Consider the following 20,084-nt stretch of genomic DNA (forward strand, 5'->3'; position numbering starts at 1 on the left):
TTTCAAATTAAGACAATTAAGCTCATAGTCAATATCCAGGTTGCAACGGATCGGAATAACAGCAAACCGAACCAGGTCTTGTAGCGAGTTGAACCAAGAAACTTTCCTCCATTCACACTCCTCGTTCAAGAACCTTGACCCTTTCCACCCATGTCTCCAACGAAATCTTCAAGATACTCGACTTCTCGTCAAAAAGCCTGCCAAGCATGTTCAGCCGCCAAGGCAAAATGTGACCGCAGACCTGACACCTGTGGCCGGTGCGCCATGCGAGGTCTGGATTGCCACTATGCTCAATCAAGGGCATCCAACTCAGAAAGCCGAGACACGAGTCTTTTCGATGGGAATGATACCACCCATTCACTTCCGGAGGTTCCCTTGGAGAGTCTACACCTAGCTGCTAGGACAGACACCCCAAGTTCAACTGTCCATTCAATAGAATCCATCGCTGGCAACACCCCTGGCAGTTCAGCTGCAAACGCCCTGTCACTCAACGCTGTCGAAACAAATCCTCCTAGACAACCAGATCTCGACTTCTCAAGACTGGAGCTTGTGTGCCCCATCAACAGTGACGACATCAAGAACCGCTGGCTCAACACCTATGTGCCGTTCCCCGGGCAGACATTGAAAGACTATTCTCCCAGTGTAATGGGCTTTGTCTACAGAATCCTCAAATCATACGCATCCGTTGTGGTGCGAGGCCGTGGGATTCCTCCCTTCATCCACTTCTCACATATCACGCCAGCAGCAGTTACTCGTCCTCTTTCAACTTGCCTCAGCCTGGTGAGGATTTGCGAAAACTCTCTTCCTGGCAGCGAGGGGACTGCCACCGATATCCTGCAGCGGGAAATGACCAACCTCTACGAGCAACACGGAACATATGACGGCATTAATCTCCTCGCCGCATTTCAAGCATACTTGATCTATGCACTGGTTCTGTACTTTCATCTCACCCCCAGTCAAGGGCCTGCTCCCTTTCTACGGCAAGCCATCATTAACCTCCAAGAAATCGCATGCACAAGCTCCCAACGAGGCCTTGTCTGTGTAGCAGAGCAAGACGGTATCCGACCGAGGTGGGAAGCCTGGGTAGTTGCAGAGGCGAAGCGGAGAACGCTGTACACAATGTACTTTCTGGACAACGTTCTCTCAGCTCAGGATGGGCTTCCAACGTATCTGGGCAGCGAACTACGAGGATTGCCAGCACCCTCAAGCAAGGTTTTATGGCAATCACACAGGCATGGCTGGGAAGCGGCATATAATACCCATCTAGCTGAATGGGCAGAAGGGAACTTCCGGATCGATGAATTGTGGCCTCTTTCGGAAAACTCAGAGAGCTTGGCCGAAAGACGAGCCAGGGTGGATCGCTGGTTAGAAGGCGTCGACGAGTTTGGGACGATGCTCTATGCAGTGACTAGTTGCACGCACGGCACTTGAAATCTGAGTTTCTCATGTCGTCATAAGTCAACATTTAGTGATAAATCAATCATAAATGCCCCGTCCGGCGTCAAGGTGGCACCGGAGCTGAGAGCTCAACTCCGGAGGCAGGGTCTCAGCTCCGATGACATGGTCTCAACCCCGGAGTCCAAACTTAAATAAAGCTCCTATATAAACAGAACATGTCTTGATCACAAACAGTTAAGACAAACACGACAAAATACATCATGGCCTCCGATTCAAATGCACAGAATTCTTCCAGCCCGGGGACTACCGAGCAACCTTATAGCATCTTTGACAAGCGGCAGAAAGCGTTGATCGTTCTCATTGTCTCTGTCGCCGCCACATGTACGTTACTCAACTACCATCCGTCCATCTACTAACCATACAGTCTCTGGATTCGCTTCCAACATTTACTTCCCGGCTCTCCCTACCATCGCGCACGATCTCGACACCTCGATAGAGCTCATCAACCTCACCGTTACCTCGTACCTCATCTTTCAAGGCATCGCACCTAGCTTCTGGGGTCCAATCTCGGATGTCAAAGGGCGTCGGGTCGCATACTGCTTCACTTTCATCGTCTTCTTAGGCGCCTGTATTGGACTGGCAGAGGCAAAGAACTACGCAACCTTGCTCGTCCTACGATGCCTCCAGAGCACAGGCAGCGCCAGTACCATCGCCATTGGATCCGGGGTGATTGGAGATATAACCACACGTTCTGAGCGAGGAGGTCTCATGGGTATCTTCCAAGCAGGATTACTTATGCCAGTTGCCGTTGGTCCTGTCATCGGAGGATTACTGGCTGGATCCCTTGGTTGGAGGTCCATCTTTTGGTTCCTGGCCATTTATAGCGGTGTCTTCTTGGTCTTTTTGGCACTTCTGCTCCCCGAGACACTGAGAGCAATCATTGGCAATGGCAGTCAAACGCCTTCAAACCCAATGACCAGGTTCCCCCTGACTGTCTATCAGAGAACGACAAAGGTACAGTGGGATCAGGTGCCCCAAGAACCAACACCGAGAAAACATATCGACATCACTGGCCCTATCCGGATCCTCATCAGCAAGCATGCAGCTCCTATCATTCTCTTCCTCGCCATCTACTATGCCGTCTGGCAGATGAGCATCACGGCCATGTCCACTCTATTCGAGACGAAATACGGCCTTGGAGAGACCGAAGTCGGCTTGACCTTTATTGCCAACGGGGTAGGCTCCATCATTGGGACTCTGATCACAGGAAAGATCCTCGATATCGATTACCGTCGTGTAAAAGCACAACATGACTCTTCAGTCACTGACCCCGAGGCCAATCAATCCGAGTTTCCTCTCGAAAAAGCACGCCTTCGCCTCGTGCCTCTCTTCTCCCTCCTCCAATGTCTATCCATCATCCTCTTCGGCTGGACCATTCACTACCCTCATAAAGTCCACATCGCCGTCCCTGTTATATCTACCTTCATAACAGGTTGGACGGCTGTCTCGACACAGTCCGTAGTCATGACCTATCTCGTCGACGTCTTTCACGACCGCAGTGCCGCCGCGAGTGCAAGTCTCAACCTCGCAAGGTGCCTTTTTGCCGCAGGTGGTACTAGTTTTGTCATGCCAATGATCAATGGCATTGGAGTTGGACCGGCCTTCACAGTGTGTGTTGCTGTGCAGGTTGTAGGGTTACTGAGCTTGGGTATACAGTTCAGATATGGCAGCAAATGGAGGAGAGAGTCAGAACTATCAGAGGCCGACCGGGTAAAGAATTCCAGGTGATCAGACATCGTTTCTTGTCAAGATAAGCCACCTACACGCAGATAGAGAGCACTGAGACACCAATTGACACCTATTCAAAGCCATGCTTCCAGTACACCACAGAATAACGTCAACTAGCGTTTCCAAAGCTTCTAGAAATAATCCATGCTCAACATCCCGAAGCAATTCGATGAAATCACCTCGGAACATCTCTCGACCGATCACTTCCACGTGAGGATAACTGCCGTTCTAGTGCCCGTCCGGACTTGCCGTGAGGGGTCAAATGTCACCGCCAAACGATAACCGGCCAGCGCCTCGATCCCTACCGAACGCCACCATCGAAGCACGACATGAGGGGTTGAAGCAGCGGAACAAATCCCCTTCGATGCGGGCTGGAGGATGCAAAGTGTCAAATCATCTGGCTGCTCCTCAGCCCGTTAAAGGCGTAGGTTTGAGTTCTGGGCGCCGCTCGAGAACTCAGCTGAGTTCGCCGCCAGCCGTTAGCCGCAGAGTAGATCAACGGCGGATCGGAGGCTTGTAGATGTCCCCAGATCCAAGCCCACGGAGTACATGGGTGATTCGGGGCCTGCTAGTGGAACCATGTCTTCGGCTGGACCGCTTCTCTGATAAGCTGCTGGACCGCACATTGACGATCCGCCACCGGCAGATTCTTTTCATCTTTCACAACCGCCATGGACAATCTCTAGACAGTCGATTGCCATGACGATAACACCCCCCCCCGAGACCATCACCGTCTTTGCCGTACGGTTGAAGCCATGTTCAATGCAACAGGCCCCGACTCGAATCGAAATGCACCTCCAGGTGTCGTGCCCGACTTTGACAACCCCGAAGATGTATTCTGGACGCTCAATGTGGTCATGATTTCGATATGCGTCTCCTTCGTTGTCATATTCTATGGTATTCGGTTGTATGTCAAGCGCACCATTACCCACAAGATATTGAAAGAGGATTGTAAGTGCTGTCGTCACGATATTGATGTAGCTAACAATTGTAGGGACCTGTAGTATCGCATTCGTGCGTTCGTCGATCAGTAGTTGTTCTTTACTAACCTTGATAGATCTTGATCGTGTTATATTGTTTGACCGTCTTTATGAGTACGTATTTCCTGTCAATTGCTGCCAATTGCTAACACAGGCAGTGGCACGATATGGAGCAGGATACCACGCATGGGAGATTCGCAAACCAGAGTACTACAACTGGCTCAAGGTGAGTTAATTGGCTCCAATTGAGACCTGGCTGACATTCTCAGTGGTTCTACGCAAGCACCGTCATCTACTGTCCTGCCGCCTTCTTCACGAAAGCCACCATCCTCCTCCTCATGGCGCGCGTCTTTGCGGTCGAACGAAGAGTCTCCAAAGGCATAAGGATATTCATATGGTGTATACTCCTGGGCTACGTCCCCATAGAGTTCCTGCGGATATTCACCTGCTTCCCGATTCGCACATATTGGGATCCTTCGGTCAAGAATGCCCACTGCCTCAACCAGCGCAAAATCTTCTTCTCAAGTTTGTCTCTGTCGATCGTCACCGACTTGATCATCTTGATCGTTCCGATACCGTTGACTTGGAAGCTACGCATGCCTTTGCGCAAAAAGATCAAGATTGTCATGCTTCTGGGGGCTGGAGGAGTCGCTACTGCGTTGACAATGTATCGGACATCCAAGGCGGTCCAGTTTCTCAATTCGGATGATATAACGGTCGACTATACTCCAATTGATATCTTGACGTATGTTCCCATGTTCTTGATAAGTTATCGGGACTAAGTATTGCCAGGGCCCTTGAAATCACCATTGGTTTCGTCTGCGCTTGTCTCCCTTCCCTCAACCTCCTAATCGAACACAATATCCGCAAACGCCGTCGTCAGAAGCAAAACCCCAAGTGGCCACGCCAAAGAAACGCAATTCCCTCAATCAAGAGACATTTCCGCTGGGTCAGCTCGTCAACAGACCCATCACTCCAGCATCCTTCCAGGGCCTGCATAAAGAACCGCAATTCCGACCGAATGATAGATTTCGACGTTGAACTGGCCATGCTCACTGGGCAGCCCGTACGTATGGGATCAGCGGAAGGCGTGAGCGCAGATTCTGTAACCTGTCGACCCCTGGATCACAGGCTCAGCTTTGGGGATGGTCAGAGGGAGGGATGGCTGTCACGAAATCACAAGGATAGTGACGATCAAGATGCCAAGTTTATTATGAAAATGGTTGAGAGCTCGAGGATACGGGCAGAAGAGGGGTCAAAAGAGTCTTGGTGTCCAGTCTGGGATGGTCCAAGAGACCCATTGGCCAGTGCAAGAAGCTGGCAGCGCAGTATACCCACTTGAGGATAGCATTACATAGACATAGACTTGCATGGTGATAGAGTAATGCAGCATCTATTAGTCCTTTGAATCATCAGAAAAGCGTCTTCCAGGCTGAATCTTTTGTGGCTGGATGAAACCTTGAAGTGAGTTGACAAGTGATCATTTGTATCTAAAATACGAATAAATTCAAGCCAAACTTTGTGATTTGTGATAAAGAAGCAGTCAATGCCACAGTCCCCACAGCAGCACGAAATCAGGGTTGCACAACATGGCAGATACCCGGATTAAGGGGGAACGGCAACCTGGTACAAAGATTTCGGTGTATCTACATCCAGGGTTAATAATAAAAATACACCATATTTTAAGTGATTCATAAATTCAAACACTTTGAGAGTTAGAGATGCCCTGCCGTTATTCGCCTCATGACCTTCAAAACTTGGCTACGAATCTATTCAATTCCCGAGCCGTATCCTGCCACGTCAGATCAAGGTGCCACTGAAAACTCAGGTTTAGCCGAGAAACCTGCATTTCAGTTCAGCTGCTGTTGTTTTTCCTGAACCGAGACAGCCAATGGCTGAGTACATATAATTGGGATGCAGGAAGAACCGCCAGCCTGATTACAGTTCTGCACACACAAGTCGGACAACATGCACAGCTGAGCGCTTAACTGTTTCAGATATTCATGTCTCTCAATTCTTTATTTAGCTGAGGGATGATATTCGTTGGTTCGGCCCAAAAAGAAATGCGTTTACTGCAAAAGTCCACCTCCAACCCAATAAACAGATTCCATAACCGCTCCGACTTTTCGGGACATTTATGCAGCACAGATGCATGTTTGACTTGCAGCCGCTTTGCGTTACTTTCCTAAAGGCCCTATTGTTGGTATATACACCCTTTTTCCCTCTTCCCTTTGCCGCCCTTACCGCCGATAATCCTCCTTCTTGACCTTCAATGTTAACCATCAAGACCTGTCTTTACCACATGCTACCCCTCCCACAGTTATCCCATCGAGATCTGCCTTATATTGAGAAGGCACAATGTTGGCCTGTCTCGACAGCAGCAACAACGAAAACGTCGACCTAGTCCCCTGCGATCCCACCGGCCAGTTCAAATCATGCTGTTCAAGAGGAGACTCCTGCGCAAGCAACGGTCTCTGCGTGACGCGTGACGAGTACGCTGCTACTCGCTACTATATCAACGGATGCCTGGTCGAGGATTGGGACGATCCATCTTGTCCAACACAATGCTTCAACGGTAGGAACATGTTTCATATGTCATCTATTGGGTGCTAAGCATCTACAGTCAGCGGGAATGGCGTCAAACCCTGTGGAAAGGGCCAGTTTTGCTGCTTCGGCTCCAAAGGCTGCGACTGCAAAGAAGATGAGGTCTTTAACATGGAGCCCGTCCGCATCATTGCGAGTATCCCTCTCGAAGCAGCACCATCAATTGCCATCGCCATGACGACCATCAGTTACGAAGTCTTCTCCCCCGCCGATACAACATCACTCACTCCATGCACCTCCACTACCGACGCCCCTGTTCCCGAACCCCCTGAAGACAGCAATAACCTAGATTTACCAATTGGATTGGGGGTAGGGATCGGTACTGCAATCGCCCTTTTTACCCTGGGGACTGGTCTTTTCTTCTACATATTGAAACGAGCAACCAAGTTGGAGGCAATGTCATCCAAGAACTCTTCACAGCAATCATTCAAGTCATATGAGGATGATGAAAAGCACCTACTACCAAGCGTACCTGTGGAGCTCCACTGCAAACCAGCCAGGGCCGAGTTGCCTTGAACGGGTGTGCGAAAGGGGGTTGGCATCCATGTTCCTGATGAAGGTATTGAATGTCTGGCTGCAACATTCATGTGTTTGACTTTACATATTTTAATTCAACGTCACTCGTTTGCCTTATATAGTCTACCCATGCACAGATTTAGTCTTCATTAACATTTGTCTTTTATTTTTGCTCCTTTTTTCTTGCTACTTTTAATTCAGAAACGGCACAAACCGTCTCCCTACCTCCCTCAACGCCTCCAAAGCAGTCCCCCTCGTCCTCGCCACAGCATCCTGGTTCTCCTCAGCCCTTCGAAGCATATACAGGAGACACTCCTCAAAAGACCCCCAGATAGTATACTTGTACACTCCAACAGTCGGAAGAGACTCCTTGGGGACGCTGTCAGATGTCCAGGTGTGGTCCTTCTTGTCGGCCACGAGTCCGAGAGATACCTCATCCGCCATGCCCATTAGCTGAGCAAATGACAGGCTCTGGACTGTTCCTCCGTTTGCGTTAGGTGTATCAGTCAATGCACCGCCGCTCCTCCAGAGTGATAGAGCCTTTTGCACACTCGCATCGTTATGAGTAGCAAGCATAATCTCTGCATTCCAAGGCCGTGTCTGTCCAACGGTCGAACCACTCTCTGAGCTGTCAACCTTTCCTCCAAATAGGAACCTGACCGAGTTGTCGTAACAGTCGTCTGTGTCTTGCTTGCATTTATGAAGAGCTTCGGGTCGGGCCTCAACGTGGAGGTATGCGCCACGAACCATCTTGATTCCAATTGTGAAGTTTCGGTCTTGAGAAAGGCGGATGTGCTTGATCATCTTGGAAGTTCCAGCTTGTAGATACCTAACCAGTTAGTTTTTGTTAATAATGTGGCAATGCTGACTTACATCTGATAAGTGTTATAGATGACGGCTCGTCCATTTCGGTTGAACTTGGACATGACAGACTAGACAGTTAGCAGAGAACACAAGACAGATGGATCATAGACATACCAAGGCAACATGATCAATGGCAGCTTGGTGCAGAGAAGACTCGGCATCAATAAGAATCCTCACCCCCTTCTTCTCAGCCTCAGCACAGATCCGAGTAAGAGCATCCTCAAAGACTCGCAGAGTCTCAAGATTATCCTCATACTCCTTTGTACCAGGTGTAGAAGCTGAAAACGCATCAAGAGCAGCCACAGCAGCAGGACCAGCTCCCGTACAGCGAAGTGCAAGATAATCTTCATCTGTCAGATTCTGGAGTGTCTCCATGTTCATGGAAACCCACTCCCGCAGGCTGGCGTTGGTCTCTGTAAGAACATTGGTCTGTTCTTGGTCTCCAATCTTTGTTTCTCTGGCAAAAGCGAGGACAATGCCATCAAGGCCCATCCCCCTCAGGGACTTGATGTTCTCCCTAATCTCCGCATTCTCCGAGCCAATGCAAAACGTGTTGTAAAACGTTTTGTGTACAGGCCACCGGAGAAGCCGAGAGTTGGAAAGAAGCTGACTGTGCCTCTTTGTGATTCTGATAATGACCGAGAGAATACTCGACGGCAGGGCAGCTACCGAAAGAACGAGGAGAGATCGAAAGAGAATAGGAAGAGGAACATCTCTAAGAACCCTCGGCACCTTCTGAGGAGCCTGAGCGGGGATGTGTGACGACTGAGACAGCCCTCGGCTTTGGAACCCGAGACTACGAGACCGGCATGACACAAGACTTGTGTAGGCCTGACGAGTCTCGAGAAGGGAAAGAGTATAACGACAAGGACGAACAAGACCGACTCTAAAGGCCATTGTAAAGAATCAAGTTGCTATGTAGAGGTGAAAAATCGTGAGAAACACGATTGACTTTATCCTCACAGCCTCTGATAGCGCCTCCCTCCAGACTAGACCAAAAGCTAATCTCCCATCTCCGACAACGGCACCCTCTCGGCCTCCTCGGTATCTGGTTTCTATCGGCTCTGGTAGGTCACAAGGACACAAATCGTCGATAGAGCACCGGCTCCTATCGTCAACTTGGGAAACACAACGACACGCCACGCATGGGTGGAGGAGGGGGAAATGCATCTGGGGAGAGATAACGAGTGCGGGGAATCCAGATCTCGCATACAGAACCCGGTTAGCGTAACCGCTAGATCTCAAGCCCGTGGGATGCCGGTTCCATCGAGTTAGCGTAGCCGCAGATGTGATCCACAGACGAGCTTCCAGATCTTTTTATTGAAAGCCACGACGGGAGCCACCTGACCAGCTTTGACCTTCAGCTTATTCCATCTTTGCGAAAGTGTAAGATCATGTCTGCTCTCACTTCTACTGCTCGGTTATCCCGATCTCGACTGTTGCAGTCGGCAAAGACTGTCAGGACAATTGCCACAGCTGGGGCTTACAGATTGCCCGGTCCTTACAATGAAGCAAATGTGAGTCCATCCTCTCTCAATTCTATAGACCCAACTAACATGTCAGCGCGACTTTACTCGAGGCTCCCCAGAGAGAGATGACCTCCTCCTAGCCCTCAAGGAGCTCCGGGGCAAGCTCCCAGTCTCTGTCCCCAACGTCATCTCTGGCGAGAAGCGCACTTCAAGCGAACGTCTCCCAACACACATGCCCTCAGAAAAGGACCAAACATTTGCCCAATACTCGCCTTCAACACGTCAAGATGTCTCAGACGCCATCAATGCCGCCCTCGAGGCCAAGCAGCAATGGCAGGACATGTCTTTTTCCAACCGAGCAGCCATCTTCCTCCGCGCCGCAGACCTCGTCACTGGCAAGTATCGCGATGCTCTTCTAGCTGCGACAATGCTGGGACAGGGCAAAAATGCTTGGCAGGCTGAAATTGACGCTGCGGCTGAGCTGGCCGACTTTTACCGATTTAACGTATCATTTGCGCAAAAGATCTATGAGACACAGCCCACCATCCATTCTCCTGGACAGCACGGGTAAGATTTATTAACCTCTGGACTCAAATCAAGCTGACCAGATAGTCGAACCGACTGGCGACCCCTCGAGGGCTTCGTCTACGCCGTCTCGCCCTTCAACTTTACCGCAATCGGCGGCAACCTCATCTCAGCGCCTGCAATCATGGGCAACGTGGTCGTCTGGAAGCCATCTCCCCACAATATCTATGCCAGCTACCTAGTCTACAAAATCCTCCTCGAGGCCGGCCTCCCTCCCAATGTGATCCAGTTCGTCAACGGTGACGCCGAGATGATAACTGACGTTGTCTTCAACGACCCCCGATTCGCAGCCCTCCACTTTACCGGATCCTCTGACGTCTTCCGATCGCTATACCAAAAGGCTGCCGACGGCATCGGCAAGAAGGTCTACCGCGACTATCCCCGACTCGTAGGAGAAACATCCGGCAAGAACTTTCACCTTGTCCACAACTCGGCCGACATCAGCAGCGCAGTCAAGCACACGATCCGCGCCTCGTTTGAATACGCCGGCCAAAAGTGCTCTGCTTGCTCTCGTCTGTACATCCCCGCCAGCAAGTCCAAGCAGTTCCTCGACGAGCTCAAGACAGAGCTGAGCAACGTCAAGGTCGGGGCCCCTGAAAAGTTTGAAAACTTTTACGGCCCCGTCATCCACAAGGGTTCGTTCGACAAGGTCACCAAGGCCATCGACGAGGCCAACAACGATCCTTCTCTCGAACGAGTCTTTGGAGGTACATACAGTGACAAGACGGGCTACTTTATCCAGCCATCAGTCTACCTCGCCAAGTCTCTCAACCACAAGATCTTTGAGCAAGAGTTCTTTGGTCCTATCTTGGCTGTCCACGTTTACGAAGACGCCGAGTTTGACAACCTCCTAACAAAAATTGACCAACAAGGCGGCGGTTTCGCCCTGACCGGCTCCATCTTTGCCGCCGATAGAACCATTGTCCAGAAGGCTGAGGACAAGCTTCGGTACGCCGCCGGCAACTTTTACGTCAACTGCAAGACTACAGGAGCCGTTATCGGACAGCAGTCATTTGGAGGATCTCGATCGAGCGGTACCAACGACAAGGCGGGCAGTCCGAACCTGCTAATGCGGTTCACTTCACCGAGGACGTTGAAGGAGGAGTTTGGGCCGTTGAAGAGTGTATTGTATCCTAGCAACATGTAGAGTGCTGAAAGTAAACAAAAGTTGTGAATAATTATGCTTCTCTAGCTTGACTAAGTGCTTCCATGCCTTAATCTCCTTTGATTTCAGTTTCAACAACTCCTCGATATCACTTTCGAATAATGCTGGAGAGTCAACCTTCGAGCTTGTGAATCGTCCCCGACTCTCAAGGACCTCCTTCAACCCCGTCAGCAACTCTACTCCTGAGTAACACTGCGTCTTCAACATCCCCGTAGACAACCTAGGAGCAAAGCATGCCTGACCAATGCCCCCACGAACCAAAGCCCAACACTCCAAACCATTGACCAATCATCCAAAGATCCATATCTGTATCATGCAGCCCCCAACCCCAAGCCGACGCAATCCGTCCCCGCATCTAGACTCCGCACCTCCTCCAACCGAAGGTTCGCCTCCGGGTTATCAAGGCCCGGTCTCGGATGCCGGGTTCGGTAACTGACATATCCCACGTGCCGTAGAAGCATCTCCCCCAGGTTAGCTTTGGCGTCAACCGCTTACGCTAGCCATTAGCCACTTCTTGTCTCTGCGATCCTCGTACAGCGCGTATCAGTCGCACCACGATGGCATCACAAGTCCTCGGGATACACCGAAGAGCAAAGGATCGACATGTATATAAAGTAGCGTAAAACAATCCTCTAACCTCACTAATTCCACAATAATCCATCACAATGTCTCTCCTCAGCATGGACAAGACCTCTCCCATCGCCATCGTCGGTGGCGGCGCCTGGGGCCTCTCGACGGCCCTACACCTCGTTGAATCCGGCTACACCAATATCACAGTCTTTGAGCGGGATGAGAGGATACCTTCACAGTACTCTGCTGCGTATGACCTGAACAAGATCATCCGCGCAGAGTACGAAGACCCCTTCTACACCGAGCTCACCTTTGTAAGTGATCCAACTCGACACCATCACCCAAATGCTGACAGACATCCAGGACGCCATTAAAGGCTGGAAGACCCCGCTCTTCGGCCCCTACTACCACGAGACGGGCTACATCAACTGCGTATCCGGAAAAGCCCCCGAGAAGGCCGTCGCAACCCTCAACAAGAACCGATCCTCAGTCGAAGCCCATCCCGGCCTCAGAGACGGCGTCAAGTCCCTGAGCTCCCCCGACGAGTTCCGAAAGTATGCCTGGCAGCTCACTGGTCCCCTCGAGGGCTTCAAGGGCTACTTCAACAAGACGGCTGGGTACGGACACTCGGGAAATGCTCTAAAAGCCGTGTATAACCACTGCGCCACTAAGGGTGTCAGATTCATCCTGGGTGAGCAAGCCGGCAAGGTCACCTCGCTGTCCTATGACGGCTCTGGCCGCTGTACCGGTCTTGAGACTGCCGATGGCCGTAAGCACTCGGCCGCTCTGACCATCTGCGCTCTCGGGGCCAACGGGGCATCTCTCGTCCCCTCACTGGGCAAGTTCACTGTCGCCAGGTCCTGGTCTGTCGCCCACGTCCAGCTCACCCAGGAGGAATGCGACCTTCTCCGAGGCATCCCCGTCACCAACGTAAGAGATCTCGGCTTCTTCTTCGAGCCTGACCCAGCCACAAAACTCTTCAAGCTATGCCCCCTCGGCGCTGGCTTCACCAACACCAAGAACGGACTCTCTCTCCCTCCTGCAAACCCCTCATCTGGACCTCTGCAAGATTTTATCCCCTACGAGGATGAGCAGAAGCTGCGCCAACTCTTACGGGAGACGATCCCCTGGATGGCTGATCGCCCATTTGTCGACCGCAAGTTGTGCTGGTTCAACGACAGCACGGACAGCGAGTACCTCGTCGACTTTGTGCCTGGCACCGAAAAGACTCTCGTGATGCTCTCCGGCGACAGCGGTCATGGCTTCAAGATGATGCCCATCTTTGGAAAGTGGGTGCTGGATCTCGTCAACAACGGCAAGCAGAAGCTGCAGCGCTGGCAGTGGAAGGACAGCGAGCAAGCCGGCTGGGGCAACGAGGTGAGCTGGCGAGTGGGCACTGCCAAGGAGCTGCACGAACTCGAGGAGGAGAGCAAGAGGATACTAAAAGCCCGTCTGTAATAAAGGCACTTGATTAGACGTTACGATAGAGACAGTTTCCAGCCAAACTTGTGAATAACATCCCTCCAGTCCTGATTTGTGCATGAAGTCGAAGACGAAATCAAATCCCTTGTATGCCATACAGTCCGAACAGCTTGAAAGACTGCCGAAATGTTGCTGATCGGCCACTTGCTGTCCAGCAACGTAAAGTAGTCAAGAACCGGTTTGCGCTGCTCATCTGATGAGCATGCACAGCCAGCCAGGAAGAGAGGCCACATCGGAAACGACCGCCTCGCTTGTCTCTCAGAGATGATATCTGACAGACACGAGAGGAGCGCCTCGTGAGGCTCCAGAATCGATGGGTGGGTGATTGGGGTATTGTAGCAGACCAGCCTGAGGTAGATCTGTGCTGCAATCCTGAAAGACTCTGCACTCTTGAGCAGATATTCGTCCGTGCTGACGTCCTGGTTCGAGAGCTGGTTGATACGGTGTTCCAGCTCTTGACCCTTCGTATATAGATGATCCTTGGACACGGTGTCGTCGTGGCCACCCGAGGCGAGTGACAGAGCAGAGATTTCATTGATAATGTCGACGAGGTCCATGGAACAGCCAATCTGCTCATCGATAATACCCCGCGTCTCCTGGAGTTTGGGAAGGGTAACCTCGGCTCTAGCTAGACCAGCCATCGGCAGGTCAACTGAGTCAGTGGCTTCCTGTGGCCGTCCGGTAGGTTTTGTCGTTTCCATCAGGACGTAGCGGAAGCGGAAATACTGTAGCGCAAACTGTGCCACGCTGGGGTCAATGGTTGTTCCAAAGCTGTCGATGAGAGCCAGTGCGCCTTGGAGATGACGCAGCCAAGCTGGGCGGGATCCTTGTGCAATCTCTAGAGAAGCTAGGAGGACGCAAGTCAAGAGATTACCCTCGCAGCTTTGAGGATCTGGTAGAGTATGCTGCAGCTCTTGAAGGGCGCGAACCTTGTACTGCGTCGACAGCGCACGGTAGTCTCTGCCATCGACAACAATATCGTGAGCCCACTCTGCAGCGCTCATAGCTAGGACAGCTGAGAGCAGAGGTCCCTGGTTGTACAAAACTCGAGGGATGACAGAAGTGCGGAAGCCATTGCGTCCTGTCTGCACATAGACTCTGCTACTGCTAATGACTTCGACATCTGCAAGAGTCAGCAACGTCAGCAATCGACAGATGATGCTTACAATACTGCACAAGAGCCGACTCGACGGACTGGCCATCATACTGTCGACCAACGGTATATGGTGAGATGACTCGGGGAAATGGAACAAGAGACTGAATGTCTCGAGTGTCCAAGACCTCCTGAGATTGCTGCTCTTGATCCCCCTGGATCTTGTTCCAAATGGTGGCAAGCTCCCTGGGAGACAGATTCAAGAAGCTGGCGCCCTTGTCTGAGCCTCCAACAGGCACAATGTAGTGATCCGGTGAAGCCGCAACAACAAACTTGAGAGGATTCGACGCAGAAGCAGGCTCCGGGAACACGCAGTTGTCACCCATCTTGCGACAGCGGCGACAAACGGGCTTCTCCTCATCGCATCGTCGCTTGCGCCTGCGACAGTTGAAACAGCCGTCCCGGCTGCGAGAGCCGTTCCCCGGCATGGTGCATAGTTGCGTGATGAAGCTTGGAGAGTTGTCAAGTCTTATCAAGTGTTAGTCGTGTTGGAGAGAAGTTGGTGGAGGAGTGGAGGAGTGGAGATGTAAGGTGGAGTGGACTGTCACTTGGTGTCCACGTGACAACTGCGATACCGCTGAGTGCTTATCACCAATTGTGTGATACTGACTCTTCATTGATGTTCAGTTGGCCATGTCTAGGCGTATCTCGCATAGAACTACCGAGTCATGCTCACTTACACCTTATTAATACTCCAGGACTATGCCTTTGTGAATAGCTTCAATTAAGGCAGTGGTAAACACCATCGGATTAGGACGACGTCCACGTAATACCCCAAAAAGGAGCTGTGACGTGCTCTTTTCCGCCATTAGAGAAGTCACGCGCATCCCTACGAATACCCAGCTCCTCCACATCCTTGTGGAACTTCTCCGCCTCCTCGGGACTCTTCTTTGTCGCGTGCAAGACTCCCCTTATCCCGCCATTCCAGAACTCGAGCTCTGCGACCTTCTCAGCCGTCTCATCCGTGCGGAACCGCTGGGCTCTAAAGTCGTCGGGCGAAGTGTGCATCATGGCGTACTTCTTCATGTCCTCGAGTCGCGCCTTGGCCTCCAGAGTCTGACGTGTGAATTGCCTCACAGAGCCCTTTGCCTTGATGCAGTTCTTGGGGTGCTTCTTACACAGCTCGTCGTATTCGAGTCGCAGTAGGCCTGATAGATACTCGGGCGAGTAACCCCTCAACCCTTCCCCGGGCGAGCTGAGGCTCACTTTTCTCAACTTCTTCTTCTCTAGCTTCTTCTTCTTGAGTCTCGATTCAATCGGGCTGGGCGCTCCCCACCATCGAGGTACCCGGGTCTTGTGTTGTAGCTTGGCTTGCTCCAGGAGATCCTCCAAGACCTCATCCTTGTCCATAGCCACTTCGCCTTTCTCCTTGGGTATCTGGGGCTTGACTCGTTCCTCAACTTTCTCGATGAGGTCCTCGAGGAGCTCCTCATCGGCGCCCTCGGTCGCTTTGTCTTTGTCTTGAGAGAATTTCGGTGTCTGAGGCTTGACTCGCTGCTCAACGTTGTCAATGACATCCTCCAGGAGCTCGTCATTCTTCTCCTTGTCGCAATCCTTCCCGTTTGTCGTCTCCTTGCCATGGTTTTCGGTTCCCGATGCGTCAGATCCCTTGGTTTGCTGCTCAATCTTGCCAATGAGACCCTCCAGGAACTCGTGTTTGTTCTGTTTGGGCTTGCTCTTGGGGTAAATGATCACCCTTTCATTCTTCTTGACTTCATTCTCGTTGGTTTCATTCTTCTTGAATCCGAGGTTCTTGGGAATCAGAGGCTTGTATCGTTGCGCGACTTCGTCGAGAGGCCGGAGGAGGGGCGCAATCGCATCCTCCGACTCATCAACATCAACCTTGCTTGGGTCAGGTCCTTTTTGGCGCTTCTCGAGAGAACGAGGAACAGCTTTGTGAACCTCGATGTGAGAGTAGTGCACACAATGGTCAGATTCCTCGCTCTTGTATTGCGCGCTCGTACATCCCTCGACATATGGAACGGGTTCATTCTTCTTGTCTTCAGGAGGGGTGATGTGTTCTGGGAGTGTCTTGGTCTCGAGAAGCAGCTTTGGCCTAGACACAGTAGGGCGCACCCCATACGGCTTCATGAGCCCCAACTTGATCACATCGATTGGATCAGGTTTAGAATCACTGGGGACGTAGTAAGGATCCTTGACGTAGTAGCCGCCATCGTCACGGTGTGGTGGATATCTCTGGGCATGGTTGTTGGGGATATACAGCGCATTGGCCGTCGAAAAGACGGCCGTAGCTGCGGCGACAGTGATGAGCTTCATGGTGTTTGGTGGTGATTCTCGGGAGGCAGCCTGCGTGCGCGAGCAGAGGGCCAGGTATTATAAGCTGGAGACACATTCATCCTGTCACTCGGCCCGCAACTCTAAGGGGCAATTGCGGACAGCGTGTTTATATCTCACAAACTGAGTCTGTTGAGTTGACCTTAATCGGCCCTCTCCCAAGTACACGCATGAAGCCATCACCACTGAACCTAGAGTATGCACCTTGACTCTACCCTGGATCGAGCCACTTAACCTGCGGGACTGGGTATAAGCCGGTAATAAGCGGTCAGAAATAGCATCATCAAGTCATGACTTGCACTGTAATCCTCTATAAAAGCGTCCCTACAAATAAATCTGTCCTTAACCGGCTCAATTGTCCTCGACTTTACCCTCAATGACTCCAAGGAACTTGCCGAGTCTCCCCCGAGGGGTCCGGAAGGGCTAGCCCCAGTGGGGTCGATGGATGAATCCCCTCAGCTCGGAGTCATACCTATACGATACTTTCAGCCATGCCATTGTACTCTCCTCCTTCAACAATAACCCAGTTTTTGACCAAGCCCTCTCTCAACGCCTCCCATTGCCTTCAACATGGCCAATGATCACATCCTCACCCTCTCGTGCCCCGACAAGTCGGGCATCGTGCACGCCGTGACGGGCATCTTTGCCTCGCACAAGCACAACATCCTCGACCTCCAGCAGTTCTCGGACCCCGTCTCGGAGCGCTTCTTCATGCGCGTCCACTTCGGCCCTACAGAGACCGAGTCGACCGAGCACCTCGTCGAGCCGTTTGACAAGCTCGCCGCCGAGTACAAGATGGACTACGACATCCGCCCCGTCGCCCGCAAGATGCGCGTCCTCATCATGGTGTCCAAGATTGGTCACTGCCTCAACGACCTGCTCTTCCGCATGAAGACTGGCCAGCTGCGAATCGAGGTCCCCGTCATCGTGTCCAACCATCCCGACTACGCTCCCCTCGCCCAGAGCTACGGCATCGAGTTCCACCACCTGCCTGTTACAAAGGACACCAAGGCTGAGCAGGAGTCTCAGGTGCTTGATCTCGTCAAGCAGCACAACATTGAGCTCGTGGTTCTTGCGCGATACATGCAGGTCCTGTCGCCAACCCTCTGCGAAGCCATGTCTGGCCGCATCATCAACATCCACCACAGCTTCCTACCATCCTTCAAGGGAGCCAAGCCTTACCACCAGGCCTACGACCGCGGAGTCAAGATTATTGGTGCGACGGCGCACTTTGTCACTGCGGATCTTGACGAGGGTCCCATTATTGAGCAGCGCGTGGCCCGTGTTGACCACAGCATGAACCCCAAGGAGCTGTCTGAGGAGGGATCCAACGTAGAGAGCCAGGTTCTTGCTGCTGCTGTGCGGTGGTATGCCGAGAGGAGACTGTTCCTCAACGGACACAAGACTGTTGTATTCAACTAGGCGTATAATTAGGCGTTAAAAAGTCATGTTCCTGCTTGTATCTTGATGTGTTTGGTATAAGTGAGATTTGGCCGAAGTGATGTATCACCGTGAGTGTAAACGACAAGCCATTGAAAGTGACCAAAACTCATGTACAACCAATCCTCGTCATGATGAGACATTTACCATTTCCTCGGCCTCATCTTGACCGACAAGCGAGCCCATCTCCATGTCCATCCCCACAAACCCCCCCCCCGGCTGCATAGGCGCCAGTATCTCGCCCGTCGCCAACCAACCACCAATCCCCCGAGTAGCTCAGCTGGAAGAGCGTTCGGCTGTAACTGATAGAAATGTCACCGAAAGGCCACCTGTTCGAGCCAGGTCTCGGGGAGTTGCTTTCCTTTTGCATTCCGTTGGGAAAGGTTGATATTTTTGCCCCTCACCCCACCAGTTTGTGCGTCAAGGGTCTAGATTTTTGGAGGGGGATGTATCATGGTGCTAAAAAGGATGACGAATGAGAGTGAGACGGTGGGTGCAAAAGGAAAGCAGAGCTTCTAGAGAAGAAAAAATAAATCCCCGAGACCTGGCTCGAACAGGTGGCCTTTCGGTAAGATGCGAGATCAATTACAGCCGAACGCTCTTCCAGCTGAGCTACTCGGGGAGGAGCAGCTATCGGAAGATAGGGTGTTTGATGACAAAGCGGTCGCTAATACAGAATATGTAGTCGAGCTGGGGGAGGAAGAGAGGAAAATAGGGTGTCTTCTAAGCTTCAGCAACACAAGGAAGCACTGGGCATGACCGATTAGAGTTATACGTGCTGAGAATTCTTCCATTAGTGACATTGTTGTGCCTTCTTTAGCTTGTGCTTAGGCCTCTTTGTAAGGGTCTGGTGGCCTGTCAGGCCTAAACAGCGTCCAGATTGGCCATGTAAAGCTTTTGAGTTGTTTGAGAGATAGCTATATTTGAAGCAAATGGGGAAAAAGGCCCAAAATACTGGTATTCTCAGCGCTCTATATACGCTATCCTTCTGTGGTACCCTGATGGGCAGAGATCAAATGCACACCTTTTCCTCCCATGTTGTCTAAACGGGAAGCAAAGATGGAAACATGAGACAGTGCTCAGCTCGACTCTTTTGCAAAGACTCTCTGCACAGTACCAGGAATGACTTGAAACAATACAAAAAATAGCAGACTCACCGAAATTAGTCAATTATTCATCCAAACAGAATAAGCCAGGCTTTGTCCATATGTGTTGCTGTCATCTAGTCCTCTCAACCTACCCTATTTCCAAAGAATCGTCCATTTCCGCTAGCATACTGTATGAGCCCAATTCCGAGACAGTCCACCAACAATCCCTCTCTTCTACTGAAGCCCCGAGTAGCTCAGCTGGAAGAGCGTTCGGCTGTAATGGATACAACGTTACCGAAAGGCCACCTGTTCGAGCCAGGTCTCGGGGATTCCTTTTTTGCTTTTTGTCTCATTTTTCAAGTCTACCTTCAGCATGGCCATGATGCGTACAGACAGTTGATGTATGCTGTCTGTATCCAATCATTTTTTATCCTCTCATCGCTCTTGGACAAGCGGGAAGCAATCCCCTGGTTGTAAGACGCGGTACCTCACTCAAGCTCGCTGCTTTAGAGTTAGCGGTGAGGCCTCTGTGCTCAATCAAGAGCAACAGCCTCCATAGAAACACATTCCATGCTCGTCATACTGTACACATCCATAGTGCTCATTGCCCAAATAAAAGCTCCTGATATTATACTCAAACACCATCCCCAGCTGTCAGAGTTTCACCATCAGCTGATGCAAACCTGG

General features: G+C 51.5%; 10 protein-coding genes across 10 annotated transcripts; 7 read left to right on the plus strand and 3 right to left on the minus strand.

Annotated features, from left to right (window-relative positions):
- Positions 1–264: 264 nt before the first annotated feature.
- On the plus strand, positions 265–1,431 carry NCS54_00998900 (Zn(2)-C6 fungal-type domain-containing protein; the record flags this gene model as incomplete). The annotated part of the gene is made up of 1 exon (XM_053155312.1): positions 265–1,431. One exon carries the CDS (start codon positions 265–267, stop codon positions 1,429–1,431), a length of 1,167 nt encoding a protein of 388 aa, XP_053011287.1.
- Positions 1,432–1,658: 227 nt separating this feature from the next.
- Positions 1,659–3,186, plus strand: NCS54_00999000 (Hypothetical protein; the record flags this gene model as incomplete). The annotated part of the gene is made up of 2 exons (XM_053155313.1): positions 1,659–1,779; positions 1,823–3,186. The coding sequence occupies 2 exons, from the start codon at positions 1,659–1,661 to the stop codon at positions 3,184–3,186; spliced, it is 1,485 nt and encodes a 494-aa protein (XP_053011288.1).
- Positions 3,187–3,941: 755 nt separating this feature from the next.
- NCS54_00999100 (Hypothetical protein) lies at positions 3,942–5,508 on the plus strand (the record flags this gene model as incomplete). The annotated part of the gene is made up of 6 exons (XM_053155314.1): positions 3,942–4,137; positions 4,181–4,200; positions 4,244–4,280; positions 4,325–4,392; positions 4,436–4,911; positions 4,959–5,508. The coding sequence occupies 6 exons, from the start codon at positions 3,942–3,944 to the stop codon at positions 5,506–5,508; spliced, it is 1,347 nt and encodes a 448-aa protein (XP_053011289.1).
- Positions 5,509–6,524: 1,016 nt separating this feature from the next.
- Positions 6,525–7,286, plus strand: NCS54_00999200 (Hypothetical protein; the record flags this gene model as incomplete). The annotated part of the gene is made up of 2 exons (XM_053155315.1): positions 6,525–6,741; positions 6,790–7,286. 2 exons carry the CDS (start codon positions 6,525–6,527, stop codon positions 7,284–7,286), a joined length of 714 nt encoding a protein of 237 aa, XP_053011290.1.
- A 192-nt stretch (positions 7,287–7,478) lies between these two features.
- On the minus strand, positions 7,479–9,047 carry NCS54_00999300 (Proline dehydrogenase; the record flags this gene model as incomplete). The annotated part of the gene is made up of 3 exons (XM_053155316.1): positions 7,479–8,115; positions 8,160–8,218; positions 8,265–9,047. The coding sequence occupies 3 exons, from the start codon at positions 9,045–9,047 to the stop codon at positions 7,479–7,481; spliced, it is 1,479 nt and encodes a 492-aa protein (XP_053011291.1).
- Positions 9,048–9,544: 497 nt separating this feature from the next.
- NCS54_00999400 (Multifunctional fusion protein) lies at positions 9,545–11,351 on the plus strand (the record flags this gene model as incomplete). Its single annotated transcript, XM_053155317.1, has 3 exons — positions 9,545–9,667; positions 9,714–10,186; positions 10,232–11,351. 3 exons carry the CDS (start codon positions 9,545–9,547, stop codon positions 11,349–11,351), a joined length of 1,716 nt encoding a protein of 571 aa, XP_053011292.1.
- A 683-nt stretch (positions 11,352–12,034) lies between these two features.
- NCS54_00999500 (DAO domain-containing protein) lies at positions 12,035–13,397 on the plus strand (the record flags this gene model as incomplete). The annotated part of the gene is made up of 2 exons (XM_053155318.1): positions 12,035–12,253; positions 12,303–13,397. 2 exons carry the CDS (start codon positions 12,035–12,037, stop codon positions 13,395–13,397), a joined length of 1,314 nt encoding a protein of 437 aa, XP_053011293.1.
- Positions 13,398–13,417: 20 nt separating this feature from the next.
- NCS54_00999600 (Zn(2)-C6 fungal-type domain-containing protein) lies at positions 13,418–15,050 on the minus strand (the record flags this gene model as incomplete). Its single annotated transcript, XM_053155319.1, has 2 exons — positions 14,588–15,050; positions 13,418–14,544 (listed from the first exon to the last, which is right to left on the minus strand). The coding sequence occupies exons 1-2, from the start codon at positions 15,000–15,002 to the stop codon at positions 13,418–13,420; spliced, it is 1,542 nt and encodes a 513-aa protein (XP_053011294.1). The 5' UTR covers positions 15,003–15,050.
- Positions 15,051–15,324: 274 nt separating this feature from the next.
- On the minus strand, positions 15,325–16,851 carry NCS54_00999700 (Hypothetical protein; the record flags this gene model as incomplete). The annotated part of the gene is made up of 1 exon (XM_053155320.1): positions 15,325–16,851. One exon carries the CDS (start codon positions 16,849–16,851, stop codon positions 15,325–15,327), a length of 1,527 nt encoding a protein of 508 aa, XP_053011295.1.
- Positions 16,852–17,439: 588 nt separating this feature from the next.
- Positions 17,440–18,291, plus strand: NCS54_00999800 (ACT domain-containing protein; the record flags this gene model as incomplete). Its single annotated transcript, XM_053155321.1, has 1 exon — positions 17,440–18,291. One exon carries the CDS (start codon positions 17,440–17,442, stop codon positions 18,289–18,291), a length of 852 nt encoding a protein of 283 aa, XP_053011296.1.
- Between the last annotated feature and the right edge of the window lie 1,793 nt (positions 18,292–20,084).

Source organism: Fusarium falciforme, chromosome 8 (assembly GCF_026873545.1).
Source record: "Fusarium falciforme chromosome 8, complete sequence".
Classification (NCBI taxonomy): Eukaryota; Fungi; Ascomycota; class Sordariomycetes; order Hypocreales; family Nectriaceae; genus Fusarium; species Fusarium falciforme.